Raw genomic sequence first — 14874 nt, 5'->3', positions numbered from 1 at the left:
GTTCCTTATGTTTTTTTTAGCTAAGAAGTTTAGTTTCTGAGTTGGCAGGTTTTGGAGTATTCGGCCTTATGTCTGCCTTCTCACGAATATCATAGAACAAATGGCTTGTGGTGCTCAAAGGAGCAAAGAAATGCATTTGAAAAACTCAACAGCAATATCGCTTTCTTGAAATCATGACCCGGTTACTGATGATGATCCACTGACCTTGATGTGAGGAGTTTTATAGTCGTTTTGACATGATTGTGCTTTTTTCCTCTGTTTCCTGCCTGGAGACTATAGATGTAAATTAGCACTTTTGCTAAATGTGGCATATTTACATCAGGTATTATACACTGATGTTCATTAATGTAATCTGCCCCAGTTAAATAAATATCTTTAAACTCTACAACTCACACTAAAACCTTTAAAAGGGATCAATAAAGGAAAAAATAAAGTATTGGGTTGACAAGTAGAAACAATACCACAATATGAACTGGTACAATGCTTCATCAGTGCCTACCCCCAGAGGCTGAGCAGCCAGTTGAGCCTGGAAAGCTCTCATATGTCTCTGCCAGTCTGTCCCAGCTGGTTAGGTCGGCCCCAAAGGGCTCCCCGTGCACGGTGGCCAACGAATACCATTCAGGCATTGGTAACAGTACCTTTGATTTCGCTAAGTGTCCTCTCATATGTCTGCCTGACGTGTTAAAAGATGACAAATACATTTACTTGAAAAAAAAAAAAGCACACGATCTATGTTTGGCTGCAGATTTGTGGTGGCGTGCAGTTCCATCTTACCCAACCGAACCACCAAGCCAACAAAGCTGTTTTCTTCTCGAGGCCACCGTCTCTGCTCAGTGGCATTTTCGCCCTGTGCCGTTTTGATTGGAACGGCTGTTGGAACGGTATGAGAGAAGTGATGTGACTGGCTGAGAGGAGTGACTCATCACCACCTTCCATTTGCTCCCACTTCACCCAAACCTTTGATTTGTAGCACTGCTCCACCTATATGAATGAAGCACTTTGATACCTCCTCACTGACCGAACGCACAAGACCTAAATTAAGCTCAAAGTGTGAACAGACTGAGAAACTATAAAATACTTACTCCCCTCCACCTCTCAACACTTTGAACTGCAAACATCCAACACTGTCTGCAACACTGTCAAACTACACACCACTGTATAAGACTCCAATCATGGCATGAATAACCTGTTAGGGCCCCAGGGCTAAAATGTGCTGCCCTCCTGCCCCATCTAACTCCAACTCAAAGTCCATTGCACAGAGGCCTCTCTGCAAGACAGATCCACAAGACTGTATAATAATGCAGGACCAACCATAGTTAGACATTGTACCTTAGCGCAAAACTTCTCCATCAAACACACAATTACCAAAAGCTGATTGATAATGCCAAGGACGTTTGGGGCTCCGGGGGTTTAGGGCCCCTGGGTGGTTGCCAGCTTGCACCCTTGCTAATCCTGCCTTGTCTCTGTCCGAGACTTGGGTGGCATTGGTTTAAATGTTCTCAAAACACCCCTCCCTAACATTATTTCACTGAGCTCTGCCTCAGCTTTCCATCCTTGTAATGTGGAGCATACAACAGACAAGTTTCCATGAACATATTCTCATGCACATTTTCAAATATCACATTAGAAAAGGTTGATGGAAACAACAAAAAAAAACTTCTCATGGCTCATGGTTTCCCCACAGATCTAATGGAAATTTTCTCACAATACCTGAAGCAAACAGAAAAATCATGTTTCAGTCATGTTTTCTGCATTGTTTTTCACTGTTTGCAGTTTAGGTGGAGCTCTTTTAATTACAGCATCTTGTTGTGCTCTCCTCTTCTGCAATGGTATAATGGTTTTCCAACTTGAGAATTGCAAATACCGACTACATAATGATAGTGGATGAAAACATTTGCATTTTCTTTTGCCGATTTACTCGAAATTTGGTTAAAATTTGCAATGTTTCCATGATTTAAGTCAGGAGGAGCCAAAAGTAGGCACTCTTTTTGCTAAGATGAAAACTGTGACTGGCAGATTTTATTAGCTAGCCAGCTAACAGTAACTGTGTTAACCATAACCCCATCTCCTGCATTTATTTTAATGTTTTTGTCTTTTTAACTGCTCTCTTATTGCAGGGAAAATAGTTAGCCTATAGAATATGTATTGTGCAAGTATTAAAATAATAAAAAAAAAAAACATACCAACCTTTCACACGTTTACAATAGAAATACACTGTTAATTACTTAACAATGTACTAGACCCAAAACAGGTCTTAACCACAGATATACTGTAGTTAATCACCACATGATATGCTAACTTTGGGCAGTTAGATTTCTAATGTACTTTCTAAAGACTGGCATGCTAACATAAAAAGCTTTTGTTGGAGCAGGAAAAACAAGTCAAGTCAAATTTTATCTGTATAGCCTAATATCACAATCTGCTTAAGGGGGCTTTACAATCTGGACAGCGTGTAAATTTCCCCTTTCTTGTAGGACACTGTTTAATACAATCCTTACACTTTGGCTATCTTTTTGGGGGTTTGAAGAGGCAATGAAAAAGACAGATACCTTGAAACTATTGACTGTACAAAGAGGTGGATGACATATCTCCACATCTCCCCGTTGCATACATTAATGAAGCCAAAATACCATGGATTTGATCGCTGAAGTCTTGGTGCCATGTCATTTGGTGCCAGTCTGCACACTAGTGAGCAGGGTTGGAGCCACTGTATCAAGGTCCTACCCGTACAACCGGCCAACCCTATTGTGAGCAGGGTCAGCTGTCGATCATTACATAAACCCCTTTTTTATAGCATCAAATAAATAATTAAAATGAAACTTAAAAGAAAATTGAACTCTTGAACAAACAGTGTGAATACCTATGTAACCCAAAATAACAGACACTATCTGTGATGTTTATCCTATCTGCTAACATGGAGGGGGGTGGGATTTACCACCTCTACTACTGCCAGCCACCAGGAGGCGATCGAAATGTTTTGGCATCACTTTTGGAGAGCTGTCATATCGTCCATATTTAATCAGTCAGTGCTCCAATCTCTTTCATTGCAGGGGATCACTTTTACCTCAGCTTCCTGCACACTGCTTCTGCATGTGTAAAAATAAAACAATCCAAAGACTGACATGCCTTCCATTCCTATTTACAGTTGCTAAGCTGTGATTGGACATTTGCAGTGTGTATTTTTGATACTGTACTTTTGGTACTACAGGCTAATAACCTTTTGTATTCTAAACTTCTTTCTGCCAGGATTTAATACAGAAAGTGAAGCTGACTTTATGAAAATAATATTTAAATATTGCTTCCCACACACAAACACTGGCATTGTTAAAACTGGTGATATGATGCACTTTCCTGTTACTGTCTCCATAAGACTTTAAGGTGCAGCAAGACAGCTTAAGTCTCCTTAGATCCCCTCTTTCATCCCTCTTCGAGCATGTGTTTAGATTCTTTGCAGAGGTGGTGTAAAAACTGTAAACTTCTTCTGCTCAGGTATTTTAGGTATTTTCCCAAGTGCCAGTAAAACTGCTATAATTAAACTGCTGGTGGAAAAAAAAAAAAAAAAAAAAAGACACCCGAGATGCATCTGTTATCAGCAACTCCAGGCCCTGTCGCTAATCTGCCTTTCCCAAGCAAGATCCCCGAAAACCCGTGTGCAGCCAATTGAATAAGTACCTACTCTCAAACCATCTGTTTGACATTTTCCTGTCTGGTTTTTCCGTCTCGTGTTAGGGTCATAAATGATCTCCCTATGAATACAGATTCTGACAAGCTCCTTATCCTTGTACTCCTCACTCCCAGTGCTGCTTTTAGTATTGCTGATTGTCAGATACAGTATCACTGGGTAGTTTAAAAATGTGGGTTGGACTGCCTGAGGACCTACAGTAGCTGATAGTGTGGAGCTGTTTTTTTCCCCCCTTCTCCTTTTAAGTAAGGTCCTAAAGAATCACTGCTTCAGCATATTAAAGACTTAAACCTAGATGAACCCACATTTCTTACAACTTAATGAAGAGAAAGCGGAAGCCCTGAAATGAACCTCCTTAACAGTAAACGACATATCTGTATCACCGTGTGTGTGCGTGTGTGTATGTATGCGTGTGCTACTTCACATCTGCTGCCATATATTGTGTGTCAGCAGTTTCTTATAGCATTAATTAATATGTAATAAGCCTTTATAAGCTGCTTATTAACATTAATATATGTTAAGACTATATGTGTTAATATTAATATAATAAACATATTTTTATATTATAAGATATTTATCAGCAGTGTTACTATAATAAAAGCCTCATGAGCTTCTTAAAATTGTTTATAATCACAGTACAGACGCATTTATTTACTAACTATGCATTTATTAACGGTTATCTATAGATTTTGGGAGTACCGCATTAAAAGTGTGAACAATGCTTATTAAAGTTAACCAGTCCTTTGGGCACTTGTTAACAGTTACCTGTGCTTTTTTTTTTTTGTTGTTGTTGTTGTTTGTTTTTTAATTATTACTGTTTCAAACCTATTTCATCCACTAAGAACTGCTAGATAAATGCATAATGAAGTATTTAGAAATCTTAATAAGGAAATAACAAAAGCTCAGTAAAGGTTTGACAATGATGTAGGAGGTAAGTTAATTAAACACATTAACTGTGTTTGTAATGGTATTATAAACATTTATAAGCAACTTATAAGGATTTTATTATGATTCTTAAGCAGTCTATAAACTGTAAACAAGTTTGTTTTAAGTGTGTTCTATAATCTAACAATAAACATGTTTATTATGCAATTATTAGCACTTATACAGTTTTATTAACACACATTGATGTTAATAAGCATCTTATAAGGGCCTTATTATCTATTTACTAATACCCCCTTAATACAAGGTGTTACCAAATACGGGTCCATATAATAAATACATTATTTACTTGTGTAGCAAGATGCTATTAATGTTTATTCCATAATAATCATTAACTAAAAGTTAATTAACACTGTAATAAGCTGTTAACATGTATTAAAGGTTTACATACTAATGAGGGTACTAAATCATGTTAGTATATGGTTGATAAATATTTTAATTTACCTTAATTGATCTATGTCACCCTTATGATCAAGTCAGAAACATGCAACCCTTAAGTAACACTTCATAAATGCATAAGGATGCTGAATAAGCGTTACTTAACCATATTAAACCATGTGTTAGTGCTCTTTGTGACTCTTATTGTAAAGCTGAAAACATGTGTCCCTTAAGTAATGCTTTATAAATGCATAAAGATATTTAATATGCATTACTTAACTATTGTTAATTAACCATGTATTTATGCTGAATCAGCATTAGTTAACCAAAATGAACCATTTATTAATGTTCTTTAATACTCTCAGTAGGAAAATGGCAAAATAAAAATTGACTCGGCTGCCACAGCTTCACTGATTTGACAAAATGTTTCAAAAGGGAAAAAGACAAAGGGAGGCAATATGGTTGGAGTTGTGTTGTAACCCTTGTGTCTTTGGTCCAGGTTCTGTTTTGGGAGAAAGGATCTCAACAGAGTGAAGCGCAGAGAGTGAGGATTATCAACACCACGGCTCAGCTCTCTGGCTTGAAGGGCAGCACAGTCTATCTGATCTCAGTCAGAGCCCAAAACAGCGCTGGACTTGGACCCTGCAGCCCCGCTTTTAACATCACCACCAAGAAGCCACGTGAGTGCACACACACACACGACCTGAAAATGTGCTTTGTTTCTTTGTTTGCTCAGCTTTTTGCCGGAATCTTCTTTTGTTCCTTCACCCAGTAGGTGTCTGTAGGTAGTAGCTCTAGGAAGGGATTTCTTCACAGCCAGTATGGAGAGAGGAGGAATAACTACAGTGACCACTGAATGCCTGGCTTCTTTTGCTACTGCCATATGAGGCCTTTGGTGGATTCATTTTTAAGGGCTACATAGTTTCTATTGTAAAACAATACATATTTTCCCCCAGGACTGTAGTGGTATTTATTTATCTAGATTTTTTTGGTGTGAGTTGCAGAGTTTTGGAGATATCGACCATAGAGATGTCTGCCTTCTCTCCAATATAATGGCATTAAGTGGTTCTCAGTATTCAAAGCACCAAGAATAATACATTTGAAAACTTCAAAACTAGTGTCTCTTTCCAAAAATCATGACCGGGTTACTCAAGATAATCCACAGACCTTGTTGTGAGCAGTTTCATGTAGGAACTTGGGTTGAACTCAGTAGATTCTAAAGTAGTTCCGTAGATTCTACTGAAGATAAAAAAAAAAAAGTCTAGATGGTTAAATAGCACTACAGGCCATAGGAAAAATTTGGAAATGCATAATAATAAATTAGGAAATGTAATTTTGATTTCAGGGTGAGCTGTCCCTTTAAAAATGACAAACAATATTCAAACTGCCTTTAAGACATAGTCTCACACTAAAGCATATAATAGACCCATCAATCCACAAGAACATACTCTGTCAGTGTCACGTTTTGCCACATTAAAAGGACATGTGTGTGTGAAGCTGCATTAGCAGGGGGTGATATTGACAGGAACAAAAGACAAGCATAGTATGAAGAGTGAGAAAGGTCACACACTATGGAGGAGGCCACGGTGGATGGACGAGTCAAACATGGGATTTTTGTAGAAAACTGAGGTTTGGTTCCCATGTGGCACCTCACTGGTCAATGTTGATCATTTTAAGGAGATTTTAACTGTCAGCTCTTTGATGAACTGGTGGCTTGCCCAAGATGTACCCTGCCACGCACCCAGTGTCAACTGGGATCAACTCCAGGTCCCCCTGTAACCCTTAACGGATAAGATGGATGATCATTTTCTAAACCTAACCAAGCAGTCTTGTCGCTTAAACCTAAACAAACTGTGACCAATGCTTGAAATGTTTCTCAGCAAGCTTTATTTTGAAAGTCTAACCAGACGTTGCATGTGTATCATTGCTAAACTCATACCAGGTTGGCTTTCAGTTTGTGACACAAAGTAATTTTTACTTTCCAATTGAGAAGTCAGATAAGTCAACTGACATTCGTCTGACATTGTGATTGGAATTTACACCAAGTGCACCAAGCCTGACTGACAACGGTTGCAGCTGCACCTTGTCTTACAATGTGTGTACATGTCAGTACATGCAAGTTGGTGATTGTACCAAGCAACACACTCCTATAGCCTGGCATGCTGTTGTACAGTGTACATTTATCATGTCTCCCATAGTATTTTGAAAGGCTCTGTTGGCATAAAAACCTGAGCACAATCAGCACCTGCATGGCGGGGGACAATGTCGCGTTTCTGTCCGACAGATGCTGCAGTTGAGGGGGCAACCTCTTCAGTTAACTCAAACAGCACTTGTCTGCCAAAACGAAACCTCTCTATCCGCTCACTTTCTGAATATATATGGAGTGGGTTTGTCCTGTCACAGATGACTCTTTCTCTTTTGAATGCCCTCTTGTTAATCATCCTGTAAACAAGACATGCTGCCATCCTTGTTTCTCTTTTCTGGCTGTGTGATTCAGTTAAAATTACCATGGATACAAGTCTGAGTTTCCAACTTACACCTGCTCCGCACTAAGCGTGAAAGTTACACCCCTGCAGAACACACACAGGGCTTAACTCTTACTGGTGCACTCGTCTCAACCTGGAACTGGTTGTAATTTGCCGTTCTAAGTCGGGTGTAATGTTACACCCAGGTGTACAATCATCTGGTGCACTCGGCTCCTGACTGGCTATCGTGATACTGGTACCAATGGAGTTCTACATTCAATGCCTTTTTCTAGATCTACATGTTTCTTGGGTGATCAGATAACATGAGCAGGTGTGAATGCACCCAAGAATCACTGAGAACACACTCACATCTGATTGTTCAGGCAACATTTGGAGGTGATCTAATGGCCACACTATTTTAGCAGTGTATACATGAATGTGTCCTGGGCCACAGTGAAGGGCCACCTACTCAACTGATGTGCTCTGCGTAAGTGAAAGTATGTACTCATTCACGCTCCCACAGAGTCATGATAAAGTGTAAAACAACATGAAGGAGCAACAGCAACAACAGCAAAATGGATTCTGTTGGATAGAGCACACACAAAACATGCCGTTTCATTTCCATTTGGGCCAAAGAGTCAGTAAAACAAGCAGCGCCAAGGTCCTTGCAAACTTCTTCTTCTTTTAATTTTCGGCAGACTGGGAAGGGGAAGTGTATTGATGCCTCCTGCCAGTTAAAAACAACAGTGCTGTTGGTAGAACAGGGAACAGGGAAGTGTGATCCAATCACAAGCAGCTACTCAATGTGCATGTTTCATACTAGGCATTAGTTGCTATAACTTCCATAAAAATACAATACAACAAAAAGTGAGTAAGGAAGTCTGCAAACATGACTAAACACAGCATGAACTTAAGATCTTACGTCATCGATAAACATGATTTCCGCCTGATTCCTGTCAGGCAGCGATGGTGGTTGTTTAATAATAGAGAAAACAACTCATGCAACTTCAGATGTCCTCAAACAACATCTATTCTTATTGTTTTAATGCGAGACACACCCTTAGTGGTAGTTTTTTGCGTTTAACTGACAATATTTCAATAGCAAAAAGATATTTAACCTATTTGCCTATGCAAGCTTACATGATTACTGGAACTACAGCTTGTCCACAGCCAGTCTCAAATACTGCTGGACTGATCGACCTAATTTTTTTTGGGCACATTCATGATTCTATGCTGAAGGACCTCTGTGACTCAGAATTTTTAAGAAACCTTGAAAAACTTTAACTTTTGTGTCTTTTCATGGAAGTCATGTTAATGTTGATGGAAATTTACAAATCCCCACTGGTTGCATCTGGCAGTTGTGGTGGCATTGCAGTAGGTGCTTCACCATCTGTTTCTTGGCAGGAATCTGCACTCTCGGGTGTCTAAGACAGGTTGACACAAAATAAAATATTCCACTTACAAAACAGTAAATACAGGCTCCAAGATATGTTGTATTGTGTTTTTATTCCTCTAAATCATGTACTGGTGTCTAAAAAGAAAATACCATAAACAAAAGCTTCTCAGTCAAGACAGTGCATCAAATCATAAGTTCAAACTTGTGGTCATTTGGTGGTGATACATCATTATTTTTGGAGAAAGGCTATTGATATGCTTACATTTGGTATCATTCTTACAGTACATTGCTGCACCACTGTAGTCTCATTAAAATCTGTTCCAACTGTTTTTGCCACCTCACATTCACACACCCCTACATCACAGCTGCTTTTCCGACTCTCTTGGCATCTATTTTTTTTTGTGCAAACACGAGGATACATGTGACTTCAGCCTGATTACACAGCCAGGAGTTGTTTTAACACAGCGAGTGAGTGATGAGAAATAAATTTCTGTTCATTAGAGATGAGATTGAAAATATTGTGAGCACGAGACTCACGTGAAATCTGCACTCAGTGACTTCTCTTGTGCTAAATGCTTTGCAAAACATGTTCCTAATGTGACATTTCTGTGAAAACAAAACCATGTGTAAAAAAACAGAAATCATTAAAGGATAAGTTCACAAATGTTTTGTCTGTCTTGAAAGAGGGACTTTTGTACTGATGAGACTGTATCTTTGGAAGATACCCACTGGATTTGTCCGATTCAGACTCATAAAAGGTAAACTTTGGAATAAAACTGGAATGAATACAGCAAGAAAAACCTGATTCAGTGTTCATATTGGCACCTGACTAAAGCAGATTTTTATCTCACAAAGTTCTCACCAACACGTAAAAATCAATCCAAGATCTTTTTTTTTTTCTTTTCTTAACTTCCCCCATCAGTGTCCTCTTCAGTCTCTTTGCCTCTGCAATGAAATCTGCCTGGGCCCAAAAATATCCTCCTTCCGGCGGTCTAAAGCTCCTGTTAGAGGTGTAAAGTTTTTGTAAGTTTTTGGTGAGATATCTAGAACAAAAGTTTAAGAGATTTTCATGTTTTGTGCTATGACATAAAATACATTAGTAAATAGCCCACTTGTAATTTTTGAAGCTTTATGTGTCTTAAAAAATACAGTTGCTAACAAATGGCTAAATGACACTACAGAGATTGTCGGGGACTTTAAACATCATCACACCAAACACTAGTCACTTACTGGGGCTGAAGTCTGGTGTAATTCATCTAGAGACTAACGCTTTTTACTTCTGCTAATCGCCTTTACGCCTCAAAAATCATTTTTAAAAAAAACTGCTCATTTGTCAAGATTATCTGGCAGAATAAATGCGCAAGTATCATAAACTTTTTTAACAACAGTTGACGCAGCGGGGGATTGTTTGATGAAGTAAGCTTCCACCATAAATATCACCTGCCACCAGATCAGCCACTAGCAGAATTAAATTGCAATAGTCAGTTTTCAACAGTTGATGGCAGGAGCTATGCAAATTTATAACACGATATGTAAAAATACTTTGAGTAAATGTCAAGATTTGGACTGGACTCATCCAACAACACAGGTAAACATCCATAGTTTTCAGCTAAAAAGTGCTTTGAGGGTTTAGTTAGTGTTTACAAAAAATCTGAACCTATCCTTCACATCTGTTTTGCTTCTGCCAAATTTTATAAATCCTTTTTTTTAGTGCCACATATTACTGTTTTGTTTCTATCATTATTTTCAGTACCACTTTCCAATAAAACTATCCTTATAAATGATAAATATAATTGTGCAAGTATCATAAACTTTTTTTTTTTGCCACAGAGCTTATTTCTTGCACTAATCAAAAATCCAATGGAAAACAATGCCATTGTTTTCCATCAAGGGACAAAGCAAAGCTAATTTCTGGGTTTGCCTACACAAATACACCATCCCTGCAGCACTCTATAGTGTTACATGCTTTTTATGGGAGTTCATATCCGCTCAACCCGAGTTACATAACAAGAGAACAGGCGGTCTGGGCACAAAGTGGCGATGACAGAGGGGCCGCTCTCCCTGTTTCAATTCAGAGTCGCATTAAAATGATTTTGAAACTGTTATTTAAGGTAAAATAGTTGCATAATGTTGCTTCAAAACAGGCTTGAAAAATTGTGAACCTGTCACTGCATCTGCAGCCTTTTGTAAGAAATATATTAAAATCAATGGAGGTAAACTGTAATTATTTTCATTATCATAGTGGTATTGTGTTCAGGGCAATTGCAGAACTGTCCCTCAATGCAATACTTATGTAAGACACTTTTTTTTTTCTTTTTGACATTATTCATTTGTTCGTTCGTTCAATTTATTCGCTCATTTATCGTCCTCACCCTGGGCAGGCTACTCCTCATTCAAATTCCTCTATCAACTTAAGCTAAGTTACAGTTTCATGTTATATTCCATGTTGTTTTCAGCCGCACTACCCGACTCAGAACCACTCCCAACCACTGCAGGTTTTCACTGAAATATGATGCAGTAAAGACTTTTGTGCTGCTTCAGGGTGAACTCTCCATTTCATCCTTATAAGCTGTGTTTTCACACACATAAATGAAAGGGTAATCAAAGAGAGTGCTTTTGCTTCTTTTTTCTTGACCTCCATTTCTTTCAGCGTCTTCCAGAAGGTTGAGGAGTGTATAGTATGAAATGCGTTCTGCTGGAGCACCAGATTACTCGAAGGCCGACTGCAGAGTTAGTGTAGAGAATACTATTGATGACACAGGCTTATGCATTCATTTGTGAACCCTCTGTCTGTATAATTACATGTCTTACAGCTCCAAGTCAGCCTCCAGGGAATATTGAGTGGAACCTGACCAACTCGAAGATCTTTCTAAATTGGGAACATGTCAAAGCGATGGAAAATGAGTCTGAGGTGACAGGATACAAGGTGAGTTTGTCAGAGTAATAGCAGAAAGTCCAGAACTGGGGGAAACAAATAGAGCCTCGGCAGCTGTCATCCCAATAAATGGCTTTCTCATTGCAGTGGAAAGATAGACCTCAGCACTCCAGTGTTACATTATGGATTGGCCCTGTCTGGCCTTTTAAAATTAAAAGATCTGTTCCAGGTGATAAAATGAAAGACGTCATGCCACAGAAGGAATTCAGCTCCTTCCAACCAGTACGACAGTGAATCATATTTGATCCAATTTGCATACCTGTGTGGAGAAAACACTGCTTTTGATAATGCTTTCCATAAATATATATATTTATTCTCCAGAGATATGCGGCCCTGCTCATTTAATGATAAGTCTTTTGTGAAGCTCTGTTGTAAGGGAGCGTGCACTGCATGTAGACAGGAGTGGTTTAATAATTTGGCAATACAGTGAATTAAAAGTGAAAATTTCTTATTATATTTCATATTTTTGAAACGAAATTGACAGTTTGGCTGCCTGTATCGCATGTTTCTTTTGAACTACAAAATAAAACATTATGCTGCATTTTGATGAAGGTGAAATTACATGACTAAATGTGTAAAAAGGCTGTCTGAGGTCCTGTTTTGAAAAGCCTATGCTCCTCCGCGTTGAGTCATCAGGCCAAAGCAGCACCTCACAAGTCTGAATTCATTACCTCCTCTAGAGAGACTGAATAACCACAATCTGGCTGCACACACGCTTCTGCTTGTGGGGCTCGATTTGTTTTTAGCACGCTAATTTAAAGGGGAAATATGTAAGACCCTAGCATTCAAAAATGAGTACAGCAGTCCAAATAGCAAGTTGGAGCAATAGATGGTATAGGCTGGTAAATAGGTTGAATACGGGTTTAAAATACAATCTATTGTTGAGGTGAGTTGTTTCCTCCACCTTTCCCTCACCAGTCTCAAAGCTCTGGACGGGTTACCTGTAGGTTGCAGGGACAGAGGTTACACCAGAGGAAGACAATAACAAGTGATGGCAAAGTGTTTATAGCTGTTGTCCATCTTACATACCAGGGTGTATGTAGGTCATTATACTTAAAACAAAAGCCCACTGCTCCACAAATACACAGTGGAGTTGGTGTTCAGGGACTGCCTGCCAGACTCCATTAACATATTGTTCAGTTTAACCATTGTAAACATCTATCCCTGCAAAAATTCAGCATATCATGGTAATTTTACAATTTAGTACAGTAAATATATAACAGATTTTGGTAACAGTTTATATTAAGGTGCTTGTAATAAGCAGTAGTTAATAGGTAATAACATCCATATACAATGCTTATTAACACATGGTTAACTGTTAACAAGCACATGCACTGTTCACACTTTAGGCCTGGTACCCTCAAAATGCAACTGTTAATAAGTGCCTAATAGACGATTATTAACCCTAATAAGCACTGTTCACACTTTAGATTCAGTATCCTAAAAATGCATAGTTAACTGTTAATAAGTGCATAATATAGGATTAATTAACCCTAATAAGCATTGTTCACACTTTAATCCACTAAACCCAAAATGCATAGTTAATTCTTAATAAGTGTGTAGTTAATTGCTAATAAATACATAATAAAGTTTGTAGAAATCTTAATAAAGCAACAACAAAAACTTAGTGAAGGTTTAACAATGACGAACAATGCTGATAGGTAGGTTAGTGAAACTCAACAAATGTATTTGTGATGCTATTATAAACAATTATAATCTCTCATAAGTGCTTATAAATGTCTTAAAATCGCACAATAACCATGTTTATTTTGCTATAATTGACACTTATATAGTCCTATTAACATATATTAATATTAATAAGCATCTTTTAAAGGTCTGTTTATTACAAACAGCTTAATATAAAATGTTACCCAGATTACCTCTTTAATATGCTAAATGAAACCATAAACGAGGTCAAAGGATTTTTTCTGACTGTTGCAGCCAAAGACTAAAATGTTCACCACAGGATCCACTCACTCTTTTCCAGGTTGTGTACCGTCAGACCTGGCACAGCAGGACCACTGTACTGGAAACCAATAAGACCAGTGTGGAGCTGCAAATCCCCTCAGGAGAGGACTACCTCATTGAGATCAAAGCTCTGACCGAAGGGGGCGATGGCACCAGCAGCGGGCCCATCCGCATACCAAAGATGTCCAGTAAGTTTCAAATACTCTGCAGCATGCAAATGATTGGAGTTGGAATTAAGCAGAGAGGCAGTGGGATGGGTGCACTCTGTGTAACTAATCCCCTGTGTGACTGATACTGTTTATCAGCTTTACTGTAGCTTGAACAAGGCCTTCAGAATACACACAGAAATTGCAATAAGACTGCACCATACAGCTCGGAAGAAGAGACAGAAAATATACAAAGTAATCTCCGTCCACAGCGTTGTGTTTTCTGTCCTCTTTGTCTGTCTGTGGGTTGGCAGGATATCTCAGCTTGGTCTCACCAAATGGCGTATGAATAACACACCAATGTCTTAAGTCATTTTGCCTGTTATATAACAACACCTTTTTTTTTGCTCTTTGCGTCATTTAATGGCATTTAGTCTACAGACTTATTCAGAGATGATATGTCCCTTTACGAGCAAATGTCAATCCAGAAGGCCACAGTTCATGTCCCAGGTAAAACAAAGAGTCAATTAACTTTAACTTTAGTGCTTTAGTTAACTTACGTCACTTTATTTACATAGCTGAGATACTCGTTTAACCCAAACCAGGATCTTTTCTTTAACCTACCCAAGTAGCTCTGGTGCCGAACTCTAACCAAGCTGCAACTTCACAATGTTAATCACCATGACGATGTAGGTCATCTTACTGTGATAATTTGACTGTTGTTACCACACCTAAAATGCATAGCAATGACACACACAAAAAAAGCAAAAAAGTGGCATGCTACTAATACACCAGCCCAAGAGATCATGTTGGATATCAATAAAAATGACAGAGCAGATTTCAGTGACATTTGCCCAAAAGTTATGTCATGGGCCAAGGTAGAATTTATTAGATTTTGGCTCGGATAGTGCCACCATCTGGCCCTTTACAAAACACATTAACTTCCACCTACATGAATTTAC

The 14874-nt window shown here is 38.5% G+C and overlaps 1 protein-coding gene across 1 annotated transcript in view; it reads left to right on the top strand.

Moving 5' to 3' along the window:
* cntn6 (contactin 6) overlaps window positions 1-14874 on the top strand; it is an 81851-nt gene that overhangs the window by 65309 nt on the left and 1668 nt on the right. Inside the window, 3 exon segments of the mRNA XM_084744061.1 lie at window positions 5502-5682; window positions 11677-11789; window positions 13786-13954. Coding sequence (XP_084600187.1) covers window positions 5502-5682; window positions 11677-11789; window positions 13786-13954 — 463 coding nt within the window.

This window comes from Lutjanus erythropterus, chromosome 2 (genome assembly GCF_056507025.1).
Source record: "Lutjanus erythropterus isolate fLutEry1 chromosome 2, fLutEry1.hap2, whole genome shotgun sequence".
Classification (NCBI taxonomy): Eukaryota; Metazoa; Chordata; class Actinopteri; order Lutjaniformes; family Lutjanidae; genus Lutjanus; species Lutjanus erythropterus.
The sequence above is the reverse complement of the archived record's forward strand: the minus strand, read 5'-3'. Positions and strand labels throughout refer to the sequence as shown.